General features: G+C 38.6%; 1 protein-coding gene across 1 annotated transcript in view; it reads right to left on the bottom strand.

Moving 5' to 3' along the window:
* GNB4 (G protein subunit beta 4) overlaps window positions 1-11,726 on the bottom strand; it is a 52,388-nt gene extending 40,662 nt beyond the window's left edge. The window contains 4 exon segments of the mRNA XM_010592772.3: window positions 88-151; window positions 2,320-2,426; window positions 3,566-3,604; window positions 11,631-11,726. Of these exon segments, the coding sequence (XP_010591074.3) occupies window positions 88-151; window positions 2,320-2,426; window positions 3,566-3,604; window positions 11,631-11,687 (267 nt within the window). The 5' untranslated portion in view covers window positions 11,688-11,726.
* Window positions 11,727-12,928: the final 1,202 nt, after the last annotated feature.

Genomic DNA, 12,928 nt, shown 5'->3' with positions numbered 1-12,928 from the left:
TTAAAGTCTGAAGTAGAATAAAGGAAAGAATCAGTGGATGGCAAACCCAATACAAGGTCATTTAAAAGAATGATCATAAAATTCTACCTTATTTGTTGTATAGCTATCCCAAATAATTAATTTTCCATCTTGGGAAGCACTGACTAGTAGCCTAGAAGAACAAACACAAAAATAATTCAATACTTAGGGGAAAAAAAGTAATTTAAATTAGTTACACACTGCATCAATATAGAACAATTCAGAAAAGAAAAATTACCATTTTTCTAGTTAATAACTTGATACCAAAAATATTCTCCCAACTTTAAAAAAAAATGCTGCATGCCAAAAGTTTTTAACATAAAATAAGACTTAGCAATGGACTAAAAACATCTCTGGTGATAATTCAACTTTTTCATGGTGGCAACATTTTAGTTCTCATTCAAGATTCTGGTAGATACCAGCTGACTGGTTTAGTATTTACTGACTTACTGAAATTTAACAGACGATGGAGTATACGCAAGCCAAACAGTCTTATTTTACTCAATCTAAAAACATTAATTGAGAGCCTTTGAAAGCATTATAGGTACAACACAGGCCATACTTCTGCCCTTGAGACCTACCTCAGTGGTGGAGAGAAGACATTTAACTTAATCATAATAATTCAAGTAAGTGAAACATGTCAGAGGAGTGGTATAAAAAAAAAAAAAGCCTATAGGACAGTGAAAAAGAAAGCAGTGCTAGTTGAGTTAATCAAGTAAAGCCTCGTAAAAGGGAATGTGTCTCGAAAAGCACAATTTTGGGAGCTAAAGAAAAGTCTATATTCTAAGAGAAGGGTAAAGTATGATCAATGACAAAAGGCAGAAAAACACAGTGAAAGTGTTTCAGGAACTATGAATATTTCAGTTGTATACAGTTTGTGAGAAACAGGAAAAATAAATTTAGAAAAGCAGGTGAGACTCAGATTGTAGAAAGGCTTGTTTGCCATGCTAAGGAATATCAAAAAAAAAAAAAAAAGTTGCTGTCAAGTTGATTTCAACTCACAGCTACCTAAGGAGTATGGAGTCAGCTAAATAATTAGTACAGTAAGTCCTCACTTTACGAAGGTCAGACTTACAGACAATTCGTATTTGCCCTTTAACGTTAGGTAAATGTGCCCTTACTCTGAACTATTGAACCAACCCCTACTATATTCCAGACAAATTCTTCATCACAATCACCTTCACTTCCTGCACATGTCGCTCTTAAATCACTGAAAAGGCTTGGAGCCTCTTGTACTACCCACTGAACTAATCCACTGCCCTTGAGTTGATTATGACTCAAAAGCAACCCTACAGGACTGAGAAGAACTGCCCCCATAGGGTTTCCAAGGCTGTAAATCTTTACAGAAGCAGACTGCCACACCTTTATTCCACGGGTGGCTGATTGGTTCAAACCACCAAACTTTTGGTTAGCTGCTGAGAGCGTTAACCACTGCACCACCAAGGCTCCTTTTTCTCGCACTAAAGTAAGGCTGAAAAGCACTGCGTGCACCTGCTCTGACCTGCACATGAGGACGGCACAGCCTTGGGTCAAGGGCTGATCATCAGAATGAGGAGGAAGACTAAGTGCAGTAGGTTCCTTGGTGATACTTGTTTACCTATGAAGATTTAACTCTTAAAAAATGTTTAAGGAAATCAAGAACCACTAACATTTTTTCAAGTAATCATACTTGGAGCCCTGGTGGTGCAGTGGTTAAGAGCTACGGCTGCTAACCAAAAGGCCGGCAGTTTGAATCCACCAGCTGCTCCTTGGAAACCCTATACGGCAGTTCTACTCTGTCCTGTAGCGTAGCTAGGAGCTGGAATCGACTCCACAGCAACGGGTTTGGTTTTTTTTGGTTTTGGTATTTTGCGTTAAAAGTTTGCTATATCAATGTGTAAATTATTTTGATCTTAAACTTCTCTAAGATAAAGAACAAAGCATTTGGCTTAGCTTTACGTCAGCTGTCAGTTATTTAATTTACATATTCCCCCATAAGAGCTTGGTGCCTGACTTATTACAGCATCACGTTTTCAAGGTTCACCCATGCATAGCATGCATCAGGACTGCAGTTCTCTGTAAGGCTGAATAACATTCCACTGTATGAATGATGGAGATTTTTCAGGCACATTTACTTTCCATATTAAAGGTTTTTAAACTTTTAAGATGTCAGTGAATATTTTTAGTGAAAGCAAAGTGTTCATAATGGATACACTTTCTGCAAACATTTCATACAGAGTTTGTTTTTAAACAAATAAAATGCAAATGATGATTCTTAGCAAAAATAATTCTGTGGATAGTTTGAAAACAACAGGTACAAACCTTGAATCATATCCGCAGTGCATAGCATAAATTTTAGCTAGGTGACCCCTCAGCGAACGTCTTGTTCGCATTTGTATTTGACCCATGGAGTCCATGTTTGATGTGATCTTTTAGAAAGCAATAAAAATGTTATTCTTTACCTTAGCCATGGTTCAGAAAAGAACTTAAACCTAGAAACAATTAGTAGAGGAAAAAAGTAGACATAAAACAATCTTATGTTTTATTAAATTATGAAGATAATTTAATATAATTTCAGAGTTGTTATGGGATCAACATGTTGCTCAAAAAAATAAAGCATGATTAAATGATCCTATTTGCCACTAGAGATGAGAATATGTTCTACAGACTATTTAAAAAAAAAAAAAGACATTTCTGTAAACTTTAGTAAAATACTAACCACAAATAAAAATTTAATAATAGAATAGAAGCTCAAAAAGTAAAATATTTATAATTTTAATTGTCTACAAAAAAGTCAGGAGCCCAAGTAGCACAGTGGTAAAGCGCTCACATGCTAAATGAACGGTTGACAATTCGAACCCATGAGGTGCTCCAAGGGAGAAAAATGTGGCAGTCTAGTGTCATAAAGATTACAGTCTTGCAAACCCTATGGGGCACTTCTACTCTGTCCTACAGGGTTGCTGGGAGTCAGAATCGACTCAATGGCAATGAGTTTCCTTTTTTGGTTTGGTAACAGAAAGCTAGGTTTACATATGTACAGCACATAAAATGTTTCCTTAAAAAATAATATTAATTAAACCAATCAAACTCTCCTAAGAGTTTCTGTAAGAAAAACAAATGTTTACTTAGGGCACACGTACACACACACACATACACACATCAGAAACTACTTACAAAGGGGCATATGCTATATTTACATGAATCTATATATTTTTATAGGACTTACTTGTCTGCAGAACCTTTAATAGTATGCTTCAAGAAGCCCTTGTACTGTACATTTGACAAATAAAGTATTTTCAAATAAAAAAATTCACTGCCGTTGAGTCGATTCTGACTCACAGTGACCCTATAGGACAGAGTAGAACTGCCCCATAGGGTTTCCAAGGAGCAGCTGGTAGACTGGAACTGCTGACCTTTTGGTTAGCAGCCGAGCTCTTAACCACTGTGCCACCAGGGCTCCGTTTTCATACAGTATTAAGTACTAATAAAAAGAACCTGAATGCCATTTGCATTCAGTGTCAAGCTACTTCATGTGAATTACTAAAAGAGAAAAAAAAAAATACTTTACCTGAACAAGCGTAGCATCATTACACGCTTTCCTGGAATTCTGAAGAAAGATGGTTACAACATGTTTAGATGTGGGAGCCTCTTGATATGATTAAAAATAATGCTGTATTATTTTTAAAAAATTTGCATATATACTTTTTTCACTGTACCACATAATCTTTATTGTTAAAAAAGTTTTTATTGAGATAACACATATAATATTCATCATTTTAACCATTTTAAAGTGAATAACTCAGTGGTTAATATACTCACAATATTGTTGTAATCACCACCATCTAATTCCAGAATATTTCCATAACCCTGAAAAGAAACTTCATGCCTCCTATCTTTCTCCTCCCCGTTTGCTGGCAATCACCAACCTACTTTCTGCTATAAATTTACCTGTTCTGGACCTTTCACGTCAGTAGAGTCATATAGTATGTGACCTTCTGTGACTAACTTCTTTCACTTAGCATAATATTTTTGAGTTTCACCCATTTTTACGTATGAATAATATTCCACGTCTGAAAAATATACATTTTGTTTATCCATTAGTCTGCTGATGAATATTTTGTTAGTTTCACTTTCTATTTTGAAAAATGATGTTACGAACCTTCCTGTACAAGTTTTGAGTGAACATGTTTTTAATTCTCTTGAGTAATATATCTAGGACTAGAATTAATGAGTCGTAAAGAAACTTGTAGTACATTGATACAGTGCAGGAAGATGAGCCACTAGGTTGGAAGGCACTCAAAATACAACTGGGGAAGAGCTGCCTCCTCAAAGGAGAGTTGACCTTAATGATGTGGATGGAGTAAAGCCTTCAGGACCTTCAACTGCTGATATGGCATGACTCCAAAAGAGAAGAAACAGCTACAAACATCCATTAATAATCGGAATGTGGAATGTGCGAAATAAGAATCTAGGAAAATTGAAGTCGTCAAAAATGAAATGGGACACATAAAGATCGATACCCTAGGCATTAGTGAGCTGAAATGGACTGGTATTGGCCATTTTGAATCAATCATATGGTCTACTATGCTGGAAATGACAAATTGAAGAGGAATGGGGTTGCATTCATCGTCAAAAAGAACATTTCAAGATTTATCCTGAAGTTCAATGCTGTCAGTGATAGGATAATACCCATACACCTACAAGGAAGACCAGTTAATACAACTATTATTCAAACTTATACACCAACCATTAAGGCCAAAGATGAAGAAACTGAAGATTTTTACCAACTTCTGCAGTATCGAATCTATCAAATGGAACTGACTCGATGACACCTAACAACAACAACAGCAAGGAAACTTTAAATGTTTTCAGAAACTGCCAAGCTGTTTTTCACAGTGGCTGAACTATTTGATGGAGTCCCTGGGTGGTGCAGTTAACATTCTGGTCTGCTAACTGAAAGGTTGGAGGTTTGAGTCCACCCAGAGGTACCTTGGAAGAAAAGCCTGGTGATCTACTTCTGAAAAAGCAACCAGTGAAAACCCTCTGGAACACAGTTCTACTCTGACACACGTGGGGTCTCCCTGAGTGGGAACAGACTCCATGGTACTGGTAGGTAGTAGGTATGAAGTGTATCTCAATGTGGTTTTGATTTGCATTTCCCTACTGACTAAAGAGGAAACCCTGGTGGCGTAGTGGTTAAGAGCTACTGCTGCTAACCAAAAGGTCGGCAGTTTGAATCCACCAGGCGCTCCTTGGAAACTCTATGGGGCAGCTCTACTCTGTCCTTTAGGGTCACTATGAGTCGGAAATGACTTGACGGCATCGGGTTTGGTTTGGGTTTTTTAATGACTAAGGATGTTGAGCATACTTTCATGTTCTTACTGGCCATTTGTGTTTCCTCCTTGGAGAAATGTCTATATAAATCCTTTGCCCATTTTTTAGCAAGTTTGTCTTTTTTATTGTTGAGCTCTAAGAGTTCTTTATATCTGGATACCAGACCCTTACTGGATATATGATTTGCAAATATTTCCTTCCATTTGACAGAGGCTGTCTTTTCACTTTCTTGTTAGTGCCCTTTGATGTACAAGCTTTTAATTTTGAGGAAGTTAAATTCACCTATTTTTTTCTTTTGTTCTTGTACTTTTGATGTCAAATTTAACCAGTGCCTACTCAAAGGTCATGAAGATGTACACCTAAGTTTACTTCTAAGGATTTTATAGTTTAGTTCTTACATTTAGGTCTTTGATACATTTTAGGTAATTTTTATATACAACATGAGGCAGGAGTCCACATTTATTCAATTGTTCCAGCACCACGTGATGAAGCGCCTATGCTTTCCCCCAGTGAATGATCCTGGGACCCTTGTGGAAAGCCGAACTACCGGTATACAGGTTACTTCTGGGCTCTCAATTCTATTGTGTAAATATATTTTTTGTTTATAATTTTTTTTTTAATTTTAATTGCATCCCTTGAATAAAATGAGCCGGGGGGGGGGGCTTAGTAAGCCCCTTGTATTCAGAGTTATATTTGATATCAAGCTTCAGCACAAAACAAGAATTCTGAATTCCCTTTTATTTGTTCTGCCACCTAAAAGTTGAGATATAGGGAAGGTATTTATAGTATATTCCAGGTTATTTCAGAAATATTTTAAAAAGGAAAACCACTTCTTTAAAATGCTATTAAAACAAAACATTTTACTTATAAAAATAAGATACGATTATCTCAGGAAAATCATTTTTATATAACAGGCAACAATTTATACTGAGTGACATCTATATTTTTATATTAATAGCAAGCTCCCTACCTGTATGCAAGTATTTGTACCTAAACATTTTAGGATAGACTTCCTAAAAGACCTCAAATGGGAAAAGGAAAAAAAAAAATACAAACTAAAGGGAATTATCAAAAGGAAGATAGTGGGATAGAAATGAATATAATAAAACAAGGTAAGCAAAAACATACTTGGTAAGAAATAAAATGTTTTAAACCAAATTTACCAGAAAGTAACAAATTTAGAAGATTCTATACACAGAAAAATCAGCAGTATAATTAATTCTTCCTGCTAGACTTTAAAAACCGATTGCCATTGAGTTGATTCTGACTCATAGTCACCCTACAGGACAGAGTAGAACTGCCCCGTATGGTTTCCAAGGAGCGCCTGGTGGATTCAAAGTGCTGACTTTTTGTTTAACAGTCATAGCACTTATCCACTATGCCACTAGGGTTTCAATTTTTTTTTCTTAAAGTTTAGGTGGGTATCCTCTTCGATTTTATTTCTCCCTACAGTACCTAAGCATACTTCTGAGCAAACAGAAGGCACACAATATTTGTTGAATAAATGTCCTAAAGGAACTTGTTTCAGCCAGCCAAGGGAAAAATGCCTGCCTCAGCTTGCAGCAAAGACTGGATCACAGGCTTGATCTTTTCGGGTGTTCACAAGCAGTTGCACAAACATTTGATTTGATTCTCATTCTCAGCCAAATTGTGGGTTTTAAAACCTCCTCTGGCAAGAAATAATTGTGCTCCCTTCCCTAAATGAAAAGAATCTTCAGGAATGACAGTCATGGCTGTACCATGCTCCCAAACTGCTGGAATTGAAGACTAATCTCTAAAAAAAAAAAAAGGTTCTCTGACCTCAAGCTTTAGGAAAATGAACTAACATTGTTCAAGTCATCATTCTTGATTTAGTCATTTGACAAAAATCTGCTGCTCTCTTACTATGTGCCAGGCACTATTTTAAATACTATGATTAAAAAGAAAAAACACCAAACCAGATGCTGTCAAGTTAACTCCCACTCATGGCAACCCCTTCGTGTGTCAGAGTAGAACTGTGCTCCACAGAGATTTCAATAGCTGGTTTTTCAGAAGTAGATCACCAGGCCTTTCTTTTGAGGCACCTCTGGGTGGACTCAAACCCCCAACCTTTCAGTTAGAAGCCAAGCACATTGACTATTTGTACCACCTAGACAGCATATTAATATTAATAGTGCAATAAAGAACTGTAGATGCAAATTACTGAACTACAGTACAAATCGGTACTGAAAATTAAACATCATGCTGAATACAAGAATTCTACAAATATCTTTGCAGCATTCACTGGCAAATTTTATTATGAAAGTTTCTACTCACATCGAGAAGAATTTACTTTTATGAGCACTATGATCCATTATAAAACTGGATATAAAAGAATTATTCCCAACTAACGGCTGAATTCCATACTATCTGCTACAACATAAAATACAAGATCTGATACTAACATCTTTGTGTAAAAGATAAGAACTGTGACATATCTCTCATTCCAAATCAAAGAGTTAATGGTCACAAAAGAAATTAAAAAAAAAACCAAAATCTATATTTTCTCTTTGTGTTTTTTTTACTTTAAATGTATCGTATGTGCATCAAAGAGCATACATTTATATTATACCCTGTGTTTACACCATACACTTCGGAAGGAAGGAAGAAATAACGGAAAGAAGGAAGAAAGGGACCTTAAATATAGTATAACCTGATTAACCAGAGAAGAAAAGTACATGGTCTTTGAAATCATGGGAGGAAGCACAGGACATTGTGCTGGGATGCTGGTGAGAGAGGAAGACCACTGAGACACGGACTTTCCATCCAAGTACAAGTGGTGGAAGCAAATGCGAAGAAGCAACTGGAACACAAGGCAGGCTGTGGTACTCCTGGTCACAGAAGGACGAAGTGCTGTACAAACAAGGAACTGCCACTTACTGGTGCTGGACTAAGTCCTTCACTGTTATTTCATTTCATCCTGTCCACAAACATATAAAATGTGCAATGGTATTTTCCTTTTGCAATAAAGATACTGAGACTCAAAAAGGTTAAGAAATTTGCTCACAGCTACAAAGTAATTAAAAGGTGGAGCCCAGGCACCATGCCATGCTGCCTTCCAACAGCAGAAACAGCAAATCCAAGTGAGTAGTTCTGTCTGAAGAGGTTTTTCTGGAGGAAAACTGGTACTTGATGGAGAGGGTTCCAAGGAGTAAAAATGGGGCAGATGGAGTATGATTCCAGGCAAAGGGAACAATGTGAAAAAAGGCAGAAGGTGGGCAAGGGCAGGCAACGGCAAGACCAGGAAGGCTACAGGACGGGCTGTAGGAAAGGATGCTGGTAAACAAGTCCAGAAAGCAGTGCGGCGCTGGTGACAGAGCAAGGCTTCGGGATCAAAACAACCTGGTCTGGATCCTACATCAACTGGTTTACTAGTTGTTCTGTTCCTCAGCTGTAAAATAAAATAATACCACCTGCCTCACAGGGTTGCCATGAGGCCTAAATGAGATGGGTATGTGACCATATGCTTAGCCAATCAGCACGTGGAGCAAGCAGCACAAGGAAGCAAAGGTGGTGGAGCAATCGTTCTGCTGGTGGCAGTAACATCAAACACACAGATTAGCCCACACAGCCATCTCCGATCATTCCAGGCAAAATAAATCCCTCCTTTGTTTTGGCAGCTTTGTTCAGACACCTCAGAGTTCTAATTTGTATCTAAATCGTTGTTGTTGTTGTGTGCCGTCAAGTTGATTCTGACTCATAGCAACCCTACAGGACAGAGAACTGCCCCATAGGGTTTCCTAGGTTGTAATCCTTACGGGAGCAGATTGCTAGGTCTTGTCTCCCACGGAGCAGCTGGTGTGTTCGAACTACCAACCTACCAGTTAGCATCTGAGCACTTAACCACTGTGCCACCATGTCTCCTTTCCTTAAATCATAAATCTCCTTGAATTCATGGCAGCAAGTCTGGTTATGATTTCTATCTTCTTAATATCAACATTTTTCTGGAAAGTATTCTTCATCTTTCCCTTGTTTTCCTGCTCTTTTCTCGTAAAATCTTTGCGTAGATGTTATGCTTGTTCCTTTTTGATTCTTCCTGACTTGTAAATCACATGAAGTCTTCTGAAATAGCTATTTGCAAAAGGTTCATAATGGGGAGGGGCCACAGCAGTGTTGCAAGTTATCAGGGCTTCTCCCAGCTTTGTGTTGAAGTTCTTCACTTATACTTTTAAGTTGTTTCAGCCTTTACTTTTCCCAAGACAGAAGAAATAGCAGCTTCTAGGCTTCGCACAAGTCTCTCTTCTCTGCCCTGCTCACCAAGAGAAGCTTCCTGAAAGATGACATGTTTTTATCCTTTTGTCCTCAGTTCTGCCTTCACTGATGTTCCTCAGTGCCAACAAAGTCCAGGAAGGATCTGTTTCCACTGTTCCAAACAAGCGATGGGTGGTGGTGTCCCTCAGGAGCTGCGACCTACTTTGTCTGAGATTTACACCTGCAGGGTCTTCTCCAGAGTCTTCCCTCCCACATCACTGCATTTGGCGGTGCTTCCACATCCTGTTATGGTTTGAAGCTCTGTAAGTATTTTAGCTCTATTGAGGGTAGAGCTTGTGTTTTTATCTCATGATCCTTATTGCTTTGAGTTGATTTGCAAGAGGAAGATTTATTAGACATGTCTTTACCACCTTAAAACCAAAAGTACCACTAATAATTTTTAATATTTTTCTGCAATCTTAATGTTATTTTGGAGTGCCCTAGGTGGTACAGTTAACACACCCAGTTGCTAACCAAAAGGTTGAAGGTTCTAGTCTATCCAGAGGTGCCTTTGAAGAAAGGTCTGGTTGTCTACTTCTGAAATATCAGCCACTGAAAATCCCATAGAGCACAGTTCTTCTCGGACATACATGGGGTTGCCAAGAGTGGGAGTCGACTCAACAGCAACTGTTAATTTTTTAGCATAATCTAGTATATTATAATGTGATAGTATCTGCTTCATTATATTGAACCAAAAATCAAACTACAATTCCAGTTGTGTGAATATGAAGGGAATTATATTTGTTTTTCAGCAAGCATGTGTGTATGTGTGTATATATATATATAAAATATTTAATTTTATAATGTATTTATATATAATATTAAGTATAAATATAATAAACTCATTGCTGTCGAATAGATTTTGACTCATAGAGACCCTACAGGACAGAGCATAACTGCCCCACAGGATTTCCAAGGAGCAGCTGATGGATTCGAACTGCTGGCCTTTGGTTAGCAACCAAATGCTTAAACCACTGTGCCCCGAGGGCCCCAATAAATATTATATTATATATATATATACACACACACACAGAGACATACATAATATTAACTTCTCAGGGATGCAGAAGTCATTAGTTTACAAAAATAATTGTTAGGGACAAAATTTGAAGAGTTTATTTCCAGCCTCATAAATTATTTAATATACATAGACTGGTAAAGTAATGAGCAACTTTGTACATTGCTATAGGGTGAAGGACCTAGTTATGCCCCAAGTAAGGTGGTCTTTGCCCTTGGCTCCAGAGAAATAACCTTTGAAGTAATTGCGGTCGGTGCCTTGGTTTGGGACTTCCTGGCCACATGTGAGAATGAGGGCTGGCCAGAGCACCAAAGACTCACCTAGGAGGCTGACATCTACTAGCTTTAGGAGGCATGATTTAGCCTATCATGCAGGGATGGCTGATAAAAGCCCAGGACATGAAGGCCCGGAGAGCTTCCTGGTTGATGAGAACATCTGCTCTCAGGGGGCAGCGCATCCCTTGGGACAGGGAAGCTTCGAGTTGGGAACCCTCCCAGGGCCTATGCATCTCTTCATTTGTACCCTTTTTGGCTATAATAAATCTGTAGTCATAAGTATGGTATAAAAATATTCTTCACAAATTCTGTGAGTCTTTCCAGTGAACTATCGAACCCAACGGTACAGTAGGAACCAGCAGGTCAGAAAGTAAGGGTGTCTTATGGTCTCACGAGCTTGTGGCTGACATCCTGAAGGGGAAGTAGGAAACCAGCACCGAATTTGTGGCCAGCAGGTCAGAAAGTTGGGGTGTTATATGGACTCCACAAACTTGCAAATGGTGTCTGCCTACTGGGCTACCTGAAGGACCGTGTCCCTCTAACTTGTGAGCTCCGGGTGGCTACAGTCAAAGAGAGATCGCATCACAGGGCAGCTGGCAATGAGGATGGAGAAGTGGAAATGTGAGGACCGGATCAATTTCCACATTTTGGGGATTGGATTCATGCTGATCCTTACCATGTAACTGCAGATACTAAAAAGAATTGCTAAAAGTTCAAAACAAACAGTTAGCTCGTACCTGGATCTGATTTCACAGCTCTTCTGCTTCTTGCCTCAACTGCTCCAGTTCACTCATCCTTTACATTTGTTATCTCGGAATTAACACATGACAGCAACTGTTAAAAAAGAGAGAAATAAAGATTAAATTCTCCATTTATGTATCAATCTACTTAAAAAAATACTGACATACGGGGGTTTGGGGACCATGGTTTCAGGGGACATCTAAGTCAAATGGCATAATAAAATCTATTAAGAAAACATTCTGCATCCCACCCTGGAGAGTGGCGTCTGGGGTCTTAAATGCTAGCAAGCCGCCATCTAAGATGCATCAATTGGACTCAACTCACCTGGACCAAAGGAGAATGAAGGACACAAGGTAATTACGAGCTCTAGAGAGAAAGGGACACATAAACCAGAGACTACATCAGCCTGAGACCAGAAGAACTAGATGGTGCCTGGCTAAAACCGATGGCTGCCCTGACAGGGAACACAACAGAGAACCTCTGAGGGAGGAGGAGAGTAGTGGGATGCAGACGCCAAATTCTTGTAAAAAGACCGGACTTAATGGTCTGACTGAGACTAGAAGGACCCCGGTGGTCATGGCCCCCAGACCTTCTGTTAGACCAAGACAGGAACCATTCCCAAAGCCAACTCTTCAAACAGGGATTGGACTGCACAATGGAACAGAAAATGATATCGGTAAAGAGTGAGCTTCTTGGATCAAGTAGACACTTCAGACTATGCTGGCAGCTCCTGTCTGGAGGGAAGATGAGAGGACAGACGGGGTCAGAAGCTGGCGGAATGGTCATGAAAAGAGAGAGTGGAGGGAAGGAGCAGACTGTCTCATTAGAGGGAGAGCAACTAGGAGTATATAGCAAGGTGTCTATAAATTTTTGTATGAGAGACTGACTTGATTTGTAAACTTTCACTTAAAGCACGACAAAAATGTAAAAAGAAATACAGACATATAAATTCTCCTTTTTGGACCTTCTGAAACTCAAATAAGATAGTTATTACTGGAACTTAAAGTTGCTTAGTAAACAACCAAGTAAACAGAAAAGTAGCGATTAGGATAACGAAACCCGTAACACCCATCACGTAGGTTTACCATTAATATTTTTCCATATTTACTTCATCTTTTTTTCTTGCTAAAATATTTTAAAGCCAACTACAGAATTAAGACATTTTACCCCTAAATATTTCAGTATGTTGTTGTTGTTAGGTGCCATCAAGCCCGTTCCTACTCATAGCAACCCTACATGCCACAGAATGAAACACTGCCCGGTCCTGCGCCATCCTCACAATCGTTGCTATGTT

The sequence above is a fragment of the Loxodonta africana genome, chromosome 1 (genome assembly GCF_030014295.1).
Source record: "Loxodonta africana isolate mLoxAfr1 chromosome 1, mLoxAfr1.hap2, whole genome shotgun sequence".
NCBI classification, from domain to species: Eukaryota; Metazoa; Chordata; class Mammalia; order Proboscidea; family Elephantidae; genus Loxodonta; species Loxodonta africana.
The sequence above is the reverse complement of the archived record's forward strand: the minus strand, read 5'-3'. Positions and strand labels throughout refer to the sequence as shown.